Source organism: Felis catus, chromosome C2 (assembly GCF_018350175.1).
Source record: "Felis catus isolate Fca126 chromosome C2, F.catus_Fca126_mat1.0, whole genome shotgun sequence".
NCBI lineage: Eukaryota > Metazoa > Chordata > Mammalia > Carnivora > Felidae > Felis > Felis catus.
Genome location: NC_058376.1, coordinates 75,010,232 through 75,024,473, shown reverse-complemented (window position 1 = coordinate 75,024,473; position 14,242 = coordinate 75,010,232). Strand labels below are relative to the sequence as shown.

Sequence of the window (14,242 nt, the reverse complement as noted above, 5' to 3'; positions counted from 1 at the left end):
GCAGGCTTCATGCAGTTCCTTCAAGACTGACTTGCTTTCTTTTTTCAAGCGATTCTCCATTATGAGAAGTCCCAGAAATGTCAAGTCTGACTCCACCTTCTCTCTTGGGATTCAGGAGAAAATATTAAACTTATTTAAGGAGTCTTGATGGTTGAATTTATTTCTTCCTTAAAAAACTTTTTCTAAATTTTATCAATGTAATGCATGCATATATTTTAAAAATAAAAAAGAACCCAAAATCTTATGATGAAAACCAATAATCCCTGTCTCCACCCCTATTCACTCCTTCTCCTTCCCTGGGGCAACTATTTTTATATCTTTTAGCAACTTCTTCCATTTTTCAACTCCATTTTTTAAAAGAATGTGTTTATCTACCAACTCTTCTGTTGGTTTCTAAAATTTTTGTTAATCACACATATTTTGTTTTTAATTTCAAAGACCTTTTTTGTGACCTGGTAATCAGTTTAGTTAGGCATTTAGTAAGTCTACGGGATACTACGGTAATGGTTGAATATGGAATCATTCCTTTCAACCTCCATCTGTAACCTCCAGAAAATATATGATATCAGCTAAGCCTTCAAAAAGTTATCAGAATTTGAAATTGGAAGCTTGGAGTCTAACTGGGTTACACTCATTTTATAGGAACTCACGTCAGGAATGGAATAAATCTCAGGTGACTTTTTAAAAAGTCAACGTGGGGGGCCCAGATCTCTTTCTTAATCTCGCATTGTTCCTTTTTCTGCCCAGGGAGGAGTTAAGATTGCAGGAGGAGCTGGAGACCTAAGGACCTAACCTTGTTGGGTACAATCTCCCATGTTCAGTCCTGTCCCACGTCTACCTTCCACAGTACGTGATAGAGCTGAGTCTCTGCCTGTCAGGCTCTACAGGGTGGAGCAACTTCCTTCTCACCATCTCTCTCTCTGGCATGGCGTAGACCACACTTCTTTCATCCCTACTGATTCAGACTCCATTCACCGCCCCCCACCTACTTTTCATCTTACAGAAATGATAGAAATCTGTCTGCACTTAATCACCTCTCTAGTTTTCTTTGATGTTATTTATTTTCTATCTTGCTGGTACACACAGTCAGTAAACCTTCTTCAAGAGAAAGAGCAGAGTTGGATTTCTTGATGAAAAATATTACTCAAACTTAGATGGGAACACAGTGAGGAAACTTCTCTCTGGAGTACAGAACAAGTTACTCCATCTTTCATTCAAAAGTCCACTCAACAAACAATCACTCTGTTTTAGACCTTGTATTGGGCACTTGCTGAGTACTCAGATTATCAGATATGAATCCTGCCTCAGTGATCTCAGAGAATATTATGAAAGACCTACCTTAATAATGTGTTAAATTTCTATCATTTAACTTCATAGCTGTCTAATATACATTGGAGTCATATTTTCCCATTAGCTAGAACTAAAACAAAGAATCGTCCCACCAGTTTCTTCCAGTTTTGGTCTCAGGACTCTTCGGTTTTTCACCAATTCAGGCACTTGGGCCTCTTGCTACCTTGCAACATTCCCAGCAAATCCTTGTGTCAGGACCCTTGCACTCACTCTCCTGGCTGCCTGCAATACTCTTCTTCTGGATATCCTCACGCCATATCTCTGTTCAAATGGCACCTCTTCAGAGGACTTTCCCTGATCACTCCAGGTAAAATGGTATCATTATCTACCTTTCCCAATTAGGATATAAGCTTCTGAGGGCAAAGATTGTCTCACTTCAGAATCTTCAGCGCCTTAAAAAGTATCTCGTGCACACTCTAACTCAATAGAAATTTGCTAAACCAATGAAAGGGAGAATTTTGACAAAGTATTTCTTCTGTTTGTTAGTGTGGGGTGTTTTATTTTTTCCAAAAGAAAAAAAAGAGAGAGAGAGACAGAAAGAAACTCTTCTACTTCCCTTTTATGACACACCAGTTTTTAAAGAAGTTTTTGATCTTTCTGATTCGAAAACTTTGCGAAATATAATTTGATTCTAAAAAAAAAAAACACTTTTCCCTTACTCTGTTTGAAAATAGTAGCGAAATTTTAAGGAGCATAATAGGATCCTGATATTCTCTGGGAAAATCTGAGATGATTGGAAATCTAGCACATTTGATCATCACTTTCTTATTCTGTTATATTTATAATCATGTTTACTCCTCAGTGACTTTTAAATGAGAACATCACAGCTACATTAGTGTGTGGCAGCTGGGTGGTGGCAATATTCCTGGTCAAACTACATGAATTTTTTTCTTCACACATAACCTTAGCTTTTGTTATTAAAATTTTTGCCTTGAGAAATTACAAAACCCTGTGTGTTATGGGTCTTGGTGCTTTCTGAAGAATAGCTAACACCTTTAATGTTAAATCTGAGAGTGCCATAATTTATTTCATTGATTTCAAAATGAGCTTTGTGATTCTATTTAGATTAAAATGTCATGGCTGAAAGACTCCTTAAAGATCATCCACTCTTACACTTGAGAGACGAGGGAAATAGACACAGTGCAAGGAAGGGACAAAGATTCTATTAGAACACATGGACATAGCTTGTAAACAGTAACATTGAACCAAGGATATCCAAATCTTATGTGAAGGTGCTAATTGTACGTAAGTGAGGGTTTCTCTATCAGCAACACTACATCGAAGATAATGCATAGTTATTCAATGTTCCGCAGTATTTCACTACTCTTTTGTCTTAGACAATTCAAAAATAACCTTTAAAAACTGAGAAACATTAAAAGAGAAAAGAATCTGCAGATTATACTCTAATGAGGACATCTTATCCATTAGTGTAATTAATACTGAATCCTATTTCATATAACTCAACTTAGATTCACTACATCTCCAGGTCTGAAACCAGGTTTAAAGCATACTGGAGGTCAGTGTGTCACAGCGCCCACTCTCTCCTCCTCAACCCGTTTGTACGTAGGACCCCCAAGCCAGTCAGCCACACGATCTTCCAAGATTGAAGGAGTGTTGGTTAGTTTTGATTGGATGATGGACTGCCGGGCAGAGATAGCTCACTGACAGCTGGGAGTCAAGAGATCTGGACTACCATCTTTGTTCTACCTCCAACCAGTCTTCCCCAGTGTGGCTTACGGTTCCAAGTTAGGAGATAGGATGAGACGACTTTCCATTTCCAGGAAGCTTTCTCGTGATTGGAGCTGTCCTTCAGTCCATCTCCAGCATTCATTTACTTCACACACACAGACCCTGCTCTAGATTGTCGATATCTGACTTCCTTACCTCGCTATATTCTCTACATCTGAAAGCTTCTTCATCTTCAAGCCTTTATGGGCAAAAGCAATGACACGGAAGCCTTGTATTGTGTATTTCCTGAGTTCCTGTGGGAAATTCTTGGGTACTGTCAGGTGAGAGGAAAGAGGTAAAGGTAAGGTCACACTGAAGGCTGCCCACCTCCTAAGCAAGACTCTGGGATCCAGTCACTGTACCTTGTTTTAAAATTCCAAAAAAAAAAAAAAAACTTTAATAGAAAAACTACAGCTCTGGCTAAAAGCCACAACTTCATTAGGGTGCTCTTATTATTCTGACAGAAATGAATGCCAAGGATGCGCCGGTCATCCCCTGGGTGTCAACTCCACTGGCTGGCTTTAATAAGGATAGACCTCACGACTATGTCTACAAGGATAAAATGAAAACAGCTGATCCTCTGGATCAGGGGTCAGCAAACTAAAGGCCAAATTTGGTCCATTGCTTGTTTTTGTAAACAAAGTTTTATTGAAATGCAACCATGCCCATTTGTTTATCATCTATGTCGGGTTTGGGGTCACAATCGCAGGGTTGAGCAGTTGAGACAGACACCATGTGGCCTGCAAAAACAAAGTTATTTTCCACCTAGCTCTTTGCAAAAAAGTTCGCAATCCCTGCTATAGAGGACAGACGACACAATGCCAACGTTTGTGTATTTTGGCATGGTAGTCATTACCAATATTACAATATTTGTGAAATCTTTATGGCTCATAGGATGCCTAGAAGAGCATTAAAAAGAACAGTGTAATGGAAGTGTAGTGGCTTAGCAAAACACTTGATTTCTAGTATCCACTCTACTGCCAACTAGCTCTCTGACCTTGGGCTTGGTAGGTCTCTCTTCTGGCTCCTCAATTTTCCCATCCATAGAATGAGAGGGTGTGGACCTCAATGTCCCCATTCAGCTCAACCTTCCTGTAATTCTAAAATGATCCAGAAGGTGGGGATCAAGGCATCGCCTAGCTCTCTATTTCCTAAATACAGGGGGAGAAATCACTGAAGTTATTAGCATATGTCAAAGATCTGAGGTCAGGACAAATAAGAATTGGAAAGGCTACCAGAAGGATGAGAGGTGAGAAGTGACTGGCCCAAACCCTTACCAGGGAGCAAGGGCAATAATCACCAGTTAAAATTTCAGGAAGATACTCACTTGCATCTGTGAGACTGAAAAAAAAAATGTATAGCAAAATATAGGCCATCAGTCTGTGAGGGATAGAGGGATAGAGGGATAGAGTGTTAGAGGTCATGGGAGTTCTGAGGAAGATCAAGGTCAGAAAAAGGGGCCGCTTCTAAGGTAAAAAAGGCTCTAAGTAGAGGGAGAAGTTAAAGCAATCATTTGCCAAATCTAAAATTGTGTGCACAAGTTGATGGCTATCAGCAATCATAGGGAGAATGTAGATGAAAATCAGGAGAAAAAGGACAATTTTATCCAAATGAACTCATTTGAATGCAACAATATCCTTACAAATCTGGGCTGCAGCTTAGTGCATATGTTTGTAAGACAAAGAGACAATACAAATCAGCTCAAAATCTAGCCCAGAAAGATGAAATAGCTGTGAAAATGATCAATTGCATTTCTCTAATACCGTCTAATTTGCTCTAATTACTTTGTGTGTGTGTGAAAGATTTATCTTGTCTGTATTCTCCTTCCATTGACCGGCACGAGGCCCTTACGTGGTGCCAGCCCCCAGAGGTGTCAGGTGGAGCGCCCCAGCTGCAGGTTGAGTGCAGGGCCCAGACCTGTCCCATTATTCCCTTCACACGTTCCTGGTTTGCTCACCCTTACGTAGCTTCCTGTTCTGGCTCCTGATATTTGCTTCACATCTCCTTCCCTGATACCCCATTGTGGTTGGACTTTTCTGGATGGATCAAAGCCAGATATTTACTCTCTGCCTCACGGCCTTGAAATGGTCACCTCTGTCTTATCAGATCTCCTGGGCCCACTTCTCACCCACTGAGAAAACAATCACTTCTACATTCATTTAGTCTTGTGTGCTTTGTGTGTTTGGGCTTCTAAAACATTTTTACCTCCTAAAAGAGAGAACAGGGTCAATTATTACCTGTTTCAGACTTGCAGAACTTGGCCAGCATCTCCGGGGCACCCTTCATGTACACATGGAAGTGATCCTCCCCTGCCACCTGAGCGACCACAGACATCCTCTGCAGGCTTGAGGAAAATGGAAACTGGCGCAAGATGGCTATGGCTTCCACGGGACTCTGAGACAGCACCAACAAAGGGGAGCTTAAGATGCTTGTGAAATTTCACAGATGCACACCAACAAATAGGACTTGCTCTGCAATGAACCCAGGGACGTCATGAAGTGGTATGTTTGTCACAACATTGATACTTTTCTGTCTGCCTCGATGGCGATTCCCTCATCAAGTTGTCTGGTTCTGCAAGACCTTTCCCTTTGACTGCCTGGAGAAATCCTAATCATCTTCCAGGCCAAGTTCACAGGTCCCTTCCTCTGTGGCACTTCTCTCTCATAAATAGTATTCACTCTCACCTCTGAACGCCTGCAGCTCTTTCTTCAGCCTTTATTATAGCAGTCGGCCCAGGGTATTGCACTGATTTGCACCTATATGGATTTTTCTACTAGCCTCTGTACTCCTCCAACACAGAGCCCCACACATCTAGCTCTGAAATCACTCTATCCCTTAGCACCTAGTGCAGTGCTCTAGCATAAGACAGGTTCATGAATAAATTTAAAAATAGATTCAGGAATGAAGGGACGAGCAAACCAACTATGGACACTGTTAGTTTCAAGGAGAAAGAGCTGTCTGATTTGAAAAAGCAAGTCATACCCAACTGGCTTTTGGTCCTGGCTTTATTATTATGTTTGAACCTGGCATCCCAAATGTGCGGTAGTCTGCATCGCAATCTTCCATTATCTGTTTCAAAATGAAAACATTCATAAGATTCCTTAGAGCAAAATAGTAAGAAAGAAATACCTCTCATTTACATAGCACTTGAAACTTTTCAAAGCCCCTTCCACATATTTTCTCTTGTAGGCCAATTATCTGAATACCATCATTGTCAAATTTCTGTTGCGTTATTAAGGACCTTGTTGAATGTCAAAAAGCCAGAAATATTGTGACTACAGTTTAAGTGGTAATTGATGGAAGAAATGCTGGCTACAGGCCAATGGCTCTTCCTGAATGGTATGACTAGTAATTGGATGAGAATTTAATATAGCTGAGCATATTAGCCCTCAGCTGAGTTAGGATTGGGTCTTGAGATAAACCTGGGATTAATTCTTATTCTGTATCTACGTTACTAGCCTAATTGGTTAGCTAGAGAGTTAGCAAGTTAGCTGCTGGCAAATTACAAAGCATATTTGAAAACAGTTTACATTCTTTGGAGGTTGCAACAGTATAAGTTACACCATTTGAGAAACCAATATTAACCTAAAATATAGGAAAGGCAGTCAGATATACAAATCAGAAAACAGGAGACAACATTTGGCCTCTGCTCCATCACTTACCTGTTTAACATTGGGGACAATGCCTCCATTTCTCCAGATCTCAAATTTCTTCTGAAAAATATTCTGACATCCCTTGTAGCACTAAAATTATTAGAGTCTACAAGGATATTTCCCCTCCTCCTTATGTTTCCTGACAGGTTCCTATCCACCAAAGGATATTTAATTCGATACTGTTTCTCACCTAGCTTTAAATTCTGCAAATCACTTTGCACTTCTATACTTTGCTTGGGGTGGATACCACTGCTCTTAAAGACAGTTCTTACAGAGCTAATCCTAGCAATTTATGTTCCTGCACAAGACCCCAACTTGTATGTCATTTGTACAAATAGACCAACACCCCTCGATGGAGAAGAGCCACCGTCAGAACCAGGATCAAAGTCACATATAGTAAGAATGACCCTAAGCAGCTCATCATTGTGTCTACGCGAAGGATGCCGGTGAGGGCAATGTGTAATAATTACACTGATTCCTCTCCGTTAAGATCCGGGAAAGTGATTATCCCTTTGTGTTTAAGTAGAAGATTTCTCCACAGCAAATGCTTAAATTTTAACTCGCTGGTATCAAAAATTTCCATGTTTACCAGGTTTCCTCTTTTATTATTTTGGCTTCTAGAAAGCTACAATTTTGCCAGTACACACTTTTTTAAAAATTTTTTATAAGTTTATTTATTTTAGATAGAAACAGTGTGGGGGGGGGGCAGAGAGAGAGAGGGAGAGGGAATCCCAAGCAGGCTCCACACTGCCAGTGGAGAGCCCAAGTCGGGGCTTGAATTCATGAACCCGTGAGTTCATGACCTGAGTCAAAACCAAGAATCGGACACGTAACCCACTGAGCCACTCAGGTGCCCCTCCCCCCACTATAAATCTATACATCTATAAATTTGCCTTTCTGTGAGGTGTATTTCATGTCCCTGCAGTCATGTGTTTTCATTCCTTTAACATTCTGTTTAAATGCTGCCCTGTAGTTAAGATATCATTGTCAGTAGCTTGAAAACGTGTTTTGTTTTGGTTTGGTTTTTTTGGAGAGCAGAGTAACATAATTAACTAAATAGTGACTGACTGACTGAATGAATGAATGCTTTTCACTTGGTGGGCACTTTTCAATGCAAGCAGCCCCTGTAGGCTCATAGGATCAGTGCTTACCACAAGTCGGTGAGTGAGGCATTATTATCACCAATGCACACCTGAGGTAACAGACGCAGAATCTTCGTTCTGGATTTGGGGTCACACAGCTAGAAAGTGATGGGGTCAAGAGGTCTGCTCACCATGTCATGACAGCCACGAGAATGGGTTTATACCCTTCAACTGTTCATACTCAGCTCAAAAAATTGACCCAGTTGGACTGGGAAACCTTCAGGCTAGTATCTAGACCTATACTGTCTAATACAGTAGCTACCAGCCACCTGTGGCCATTTATATTTAAATTGATTAAAGTGAATAAAATTGAAAAATTCAGTCCTTGGTTGCATAGCCAAATTTTAAGTACTCGATAACCACATGTCGCCGGCTAGTGGCTACTCTACTGAATAGCACTGCTTTAGACCACTGTTTCCCTGTGAGTGTTACCGAGAATGTACTACGTTTTGGCCTGTCAAGGTTTTGTGGTCAAGAAGGTTTGGTAAATGCTGCTTATCCTATTCCTTCTTGAATATTCACAATGCACCACAGTATACTAAAGAAATCTGGTAGTCAATAAATCAATTTTACTTTCTTAAAACAGCAGGTTCCCAAACGATTTGATCACGGAACCTTATTTCAAGCTGCACTCATTAACAGAGTTCTTGGGAGCAGATACTGGGAAATTCAGGTAGTCAAACCTTCCTTCAATGTTGTTACAAATCTTCTCTGAGCTTCAATCAAAGTTAGAAAACTTTTCCACTTTCAGTAAGGATTTCTTCAAGTTGTTCTCATTTAGCCAAAACAAGAAACTATCATCTTACCCAGGCAGTGCCCTCAAACATTTTGAGGTCCAGTGGGTCTCCTTGGATGGTCCCATTGAGAAGGATCAGAGAGTGGCAGCTGGTCATGGCAGCACACAGCGGGCCCCATGGCAAAACCTTGCCTGAGGCAAAGCTATTCACTTCCTGAGGCAAAGCTAACTGGGAGAGAAGATGATTAAGAAATGAAAGTCTTCAACAAAATCATTTTACACACTCTGCCCCTTAAATCTTGCCAACACAGAGTTTCAATAATGCTTAACCTTTATGTTCAAATCCTTCCAGAGCTCTTCATGCCCCGTATGATATAGTCTAAGTGCCTGGATATAATCACAGAGACTTCTGTCAGGTTACTTGAGGTCAGTGCCTAGGGTGGCAGTAAGCTCAGAGCCTGCAGCCAGCTTCAGAATCTGTCTCCCTCTCTCTCCACTCCTCCCCCCCCTCATGCTCTCTCTCTCTCTCAAAAATAAACATTAAAAAATTTTAAAATAAAAGAAAAGCACACCTGGACTCTGAAATATTTCTCATGACTCAGTCCTTTGCCCTATTTCTAGAAACTCCTGGCATAGATATCCAGCGTCTCATTTTCCTTTATGATGGTAGACTGGTACAGTTTACCATTCTCATTTCCCATCTAATAGCCGAATGATAATTGTAGCCAGTGGTTTCTACACCCCGAAAACCTGAGCATTTGGGGAAAGGAAAAGAGAGGAGGGGGTAAAACTCTAAGCATCCTTATTCCCCTTTCACTGGTCTGGCCAATAGAAGACAAAGCAGTGCCTGTCTGGACAAAAGCTTGGCCCGGCCATCTGAGCAACCAGGAGCTGAACCACATGAGTAGGGTTGAACCCAAGTATTTTCTGCAACACCGCACTGCCTGTTTGCTGTTATCTCGTGCCAGAGCTGTGATTGGCCCCGTCACTGTGCTGGAGAGCCCCTGCATGACTCAATGACAGAGTTTCAACCACTGTTTAGAGCCAAAGGGGGATATCTAGAGCTGAAGAGTCAAGGCATCTTGTACTTAGACCGAGGGGGGCAGATCTCAGCCCTGTGGGGAAGGGGAGCTAGGGCCCTCTCCTCACTATCCATTCTGGGGTAGCATCTCTGTGATTGTTCTCCCCTCTCCTGTGGCCAGCTTTTCACCTGTGTCCGTAAAAATGGCAGCCATAGACCCTTTAACATTCTATCTCAAGTGCTATCTTTGTCAGGTGTTTTTCCTCATTCTGTTCATTTCCAAAATTAATTTCGACCTTTTACCCACTATGTTATTCCAAAATCCAAGACTGTGTATTATATCAAACAATCATTATTATTTTTTCTTGTCTCTTCTGATATGCGTGCCTTAATCATAGCTCTTTCCATGGACTGTATTATGTGTAGAAGATGAATGCATTTGTGCCTTTCAATCCCATGAGATGTGAGCTACATGAGGGAAGGGAAGGAACTCTTCCTTTCTGGACTCCCCCCCCACACACACCCCCGCCCAGTCCAATAACCACCAGCAAATCTTTGTGGTTTTTAATTAAGTACCGTTATGATTTCACCCTTTGCTCCTCTTTTTTATTCATTCAGCTTCTTACTCATTCAGTTCGTTCTATTTTTTTCATGTGGAGTTTGAAGGCCTATTTTCCCCATCTGATTCTGAACTTAGAACCCATTTAATTTAACAAGTTAGAATAATTGGGACACCAGAAGGATGGACTTGAATAGCACCAAGGTAGCTACACCAATCCCACATCCCATCTTCACTGAAGTGCTTACCAGTTGTCAGCAGTAGGGACAGTCCCCCCAGAGGTCCAGCCCATCTTCCGTAAGAGTGCCAGTCTGGAAGAAGTTAGAATTGGTATTAGCATAAGATTTAGAACTTTTGATTATATCATGATTTAAACAAAACCCAACCTCCCAAAACATTAAATAAAGTAGATCTAGTTGTCCAAAGTCCTTGTTTGTAAGCATTAAATTTTGTTTTTTTTATTATTTTTTAAAATGTTTTTAATGTTTATTTTTGACAGAGAGCGAGCATGTGTGCATGCCTTGAGTGGCGGGGGGGGGGGGGGAGCAGGGCAGAGAGAGAGGGAAACAGAGGATCCAAAGCAGACTCCATGCTGACAGCAGTGAGCTTGATGCTGGGCTCAAACTGTGAGATCATGACATGAGCCAGTCAGACGCTTAACCAACTGAGCCACTCAGGCACACTCAGGCACTCTTGAACAAGCATTAAATTTTAAATCAGAGAAGGGTACCTGAAGGAAGAATTTCAGCCGGTGACAAATGATTCCTGAAAAGACTGTGTCAATAATGAAATGATTCTAGATACCAATCTAGATATCTAGATAACAAATGATTCTAGATAACAATCAAATGTTAGTGTTTTGCTTTTGTGTGTTTATTTTTGCACTTGCTGTTGTTAAATGAGAAGCATTTAGTGAATGGAAATCCAATAAGGACCAGTACGAGTTTGACTTTATAGTTGGCACCTGCTATCTTTCTAAAGCAGAGTTCAGAATTTTTCTTTCTTTTTAAGACTGATTAGTTCATAGTCTGCCATCTGGCTCACAGCAATTTTCTAAAATATGGGTGACATGATGACTGTCCGGATTGATAATGAAATGTTGATAAAGGGCTTTGAGAATTTAGAGAGAAATGAAGTGCTAATAATAAATACTCATTAATGCCCATGAATGGGTTTTATTGTTAGATCAAGAGGAAAATGGTTGGGAGATTTGATTTGCTATATTATGGGAGAGTATTTATCACATAATGTAACAAAGCAACATGGAACTAAGTACTATGACAGCACTTTGAATTTGCTTATTGCTTCATAGCCCACCATTAATTACAGACCCCGGTGTCTTTATGCAAGAGGCCAACACCCAGTCAGAGTAACCATGTGGCTCCCACTACTTCAGCGCTGTCAAGGCTGAGCAGAACATTCCCAAGTGCTGGGGTGTATCCCTTTTCAATACTGACACCCAGGTCTCTGTCATCACTTTTTACAGTCATTTCTGTATAAGACACTGAATTTTCTAGCTTCCTATCAAATGACATTTCTTTCATTACAGCACATTAAATTGGCATAACGCTTTATGATGAAGTGCTTACAATGCTTCTAATTCTTACAATCGACTAAATAGGGAAGGGACATTCTCAGGTTAGAAGTTAAAGGAGCAGCCTCAAGGTCCAGTGGCTTGCAGGTTGGAGAGAAAGAACCAGAATCTGGCCCATCTAGAATCTCCCTCTAGAGGACAAATGTTAAATAAATTTTGCAAAGCATGCAGAAAGAGAAAACCCATACTGGACTTCCAATTAAGGAATGAAGGATTCTTTGTTTCATTCATTTATTTGGGCTTCACAGAAAGCTAACATGCTTTGTGTGAGTTACTCCTTGAAGAACAATAGAAAAAAACCTATTTGCTTCATTTCCCTCCTGCATTTTATGAGGGTTCCAACCTGTGTGTTTAGATTCCAAATCCTCTTGAGTTATTCCATTTCAAAAAGAGTTAGCAGCTTAATTCAAACTGAAATATTTCCCTGATGATCAGATTATATTTTTACACATCAACATTTTGAACATGAAAACAGAGATTACATGGCAGCAAACAGAAATGGGACCGTGTCATTTCTCTATGTGAAAATGATTCTTATACTATAAAACTAGCCATGAACAGAAAGAAAACTATAGTTACAGTTGTAAAGGGAATAAGACAGAAAAAGCCAACTTCTTAGCATAAATACTAGCCCAGGCTTGGGCTGAGCTGAATAGAAAAGAGAGAACTGTTTTAGAGAACTTAGACCAACATAAACTAGAAATATGTGGGAATAAGAAGCACATGGTGAATGTCTTCTAAGTGGAAATAAAAGTAGATGGGGACCTCGATTAATTGTGGGGTGCTTCATTCCAACACCATATTGGTAGAGTTTTACAATGTACAAGCTGGAAAGGCACCGAGAGATCATTGGAGTTCAAATTTCTCTTGATTTCTCATTTTGCCGATTCCCAACCCAGTGTTTTTTGCACTATGACATGTTGTCATGCCACTGGGGTTTGGCCAAGCGTGCCGAGGAACAGGTCCTCAGTTGGCCTAGCAAAGGAGCACATGAGGACGTGGAGAGGAAAAGCTTTGTATGAGACGTTATTAAATGAACAACTGGAAAAATTAGTTTTAGAATAAGACAAATATGTAATGAACCTAACTTTATAAATCTCCCTCTTATATTACAGGCACGAGTGAGGCTGCTGGGTAAATAAGGGGAATCCCTACCAGAAAACTTCCAAGGCCGTGGAACTAAAAGAAGCTACTGTTAACCCTAGTGGTTAACTTGTGGAGTGGTGATTGAGGGTTTTCTTTGCCAGAGGAAACTCAGCCAGAATAGAATGGAACTAATTTTAGGGCTGAGCTGCTTCCAGTGTGGAGCCAAGACTTGTCAAGTCTACTCATGGTGTCTCTCCAGTTTGTCCTATACTCTCCAATTCTTGCCCTCCTTGCTTAGGACAATGACCCATCTCTTCAGTCTTCCCTAGATTAGCTTCCTGTCTCAGTCCTACCTCCCTTCTGTTCCTTCTCACCAATTACCCTCGATGGAATAAACAAAACACACCTATAAAAACGTCTTTGATCATCTTTAAAAAACAATGGTACGGCTCCCATTCTCCTTCACAAGGCCCCACTTCTTAGCTTGACACATCAGGCCCTGAGCAATTGGGCTCTTCCTCTCCAGCTACATTCCCTACCACACAGCCCCTGTTGTAGCCAAACCCACATGCCACAGGCCATGACATCCCTGTGCTTCTGAACTGCTCATCTCTGAGCCCAGTCTATCTAACAAGCAAAGCCACAGCTCAGCGGTGACCTCCCATCCATGGCAGGTAACTTAACTTCGATGCTTTTCCATGCCTCTTTGAGCATGCATTTCACTGCATTTTCATGGTTTACACTTCCATTGTACCTGCTTCCTCAGCTAAGTCACGAGCTTCTCCAGAGCAAGGACCCTCTTATTAATGGGACTCTTGGCCAAGGTAGGTTAATTAAAAAGTGTCAAAGCCTTAATTATTCGAATACAAACAAAGTGAAGACATGGAGGGACCGGCCAGGCCCACTGTGTTACAACAATTAAATTGGCCTGCCCAAGCAGAGGGCAGGATCTGAACAGCAGGTGGATGAGGCTGAGGTCCCTCCAGAGGGACACAGGACCCCCACAGGAGAGTCACAGAAAGAGGATTTAGACCTGTCCCAGAGCAGCAATCCTTCCCATTTGGACATACTTCTCCCCTGCTACCTCCAGAACCCTAAGCAGTTACAGGACAACATTCTTCTAGTCCTGAGTCCTGATAACCTGGGGGTCAAAGGAGAAAGGAGGGACTGAGTGCATTAACACAGGCACTGTCCCCTCCCTCCTTTTCCTTAAAAGAAGCAGAGGAGAAAAATGGAATATTTTCAACTAGGCACAGGACAAAGTATTTCAGGTAAGAGAAATGTTTCTCACAATTTTTTTTTGCCTGAAAAAGCCAGTCAGTCATAGAAGTTATTACAATAAGAGATTGTTTTGAAACCCAATACAGGCACAA

At 41.2% G+C, this 14,242-nt stretch overlaps 1 protein-coding gene across 1 annotated transcript in view; it reads right to left on the bottom strand.

Moving 5' to 3' along the window:
* Positions 1-14,242, bottom strand: part of LOC123380052 (ATPase 13A5) — a 92,131-nt gene that overhangs the window by 14,305 nt on the left and 63,584 nt on the right. Inside the window, 8 exon segments of the mRNA XM_045037321.1 lie at positions 3-103; positions 3,235-3,352; positions 5,316-5,472; positions 6,061-6,147; positions 8,680-8,834; positions 9,467-9,471; positions 10,438-10,463; positions 10,465-10,500. Coding sequence (XP_044893256.1) covers positions 3-103; positions 3,235-3,352; positions 5,316-5,472; positions 6,061-6,147; positions 8,680-8,834; positions 9,467-9,471; positions 10,438-10,463; positions 10,465-10,500 — 685 coding nt within the window.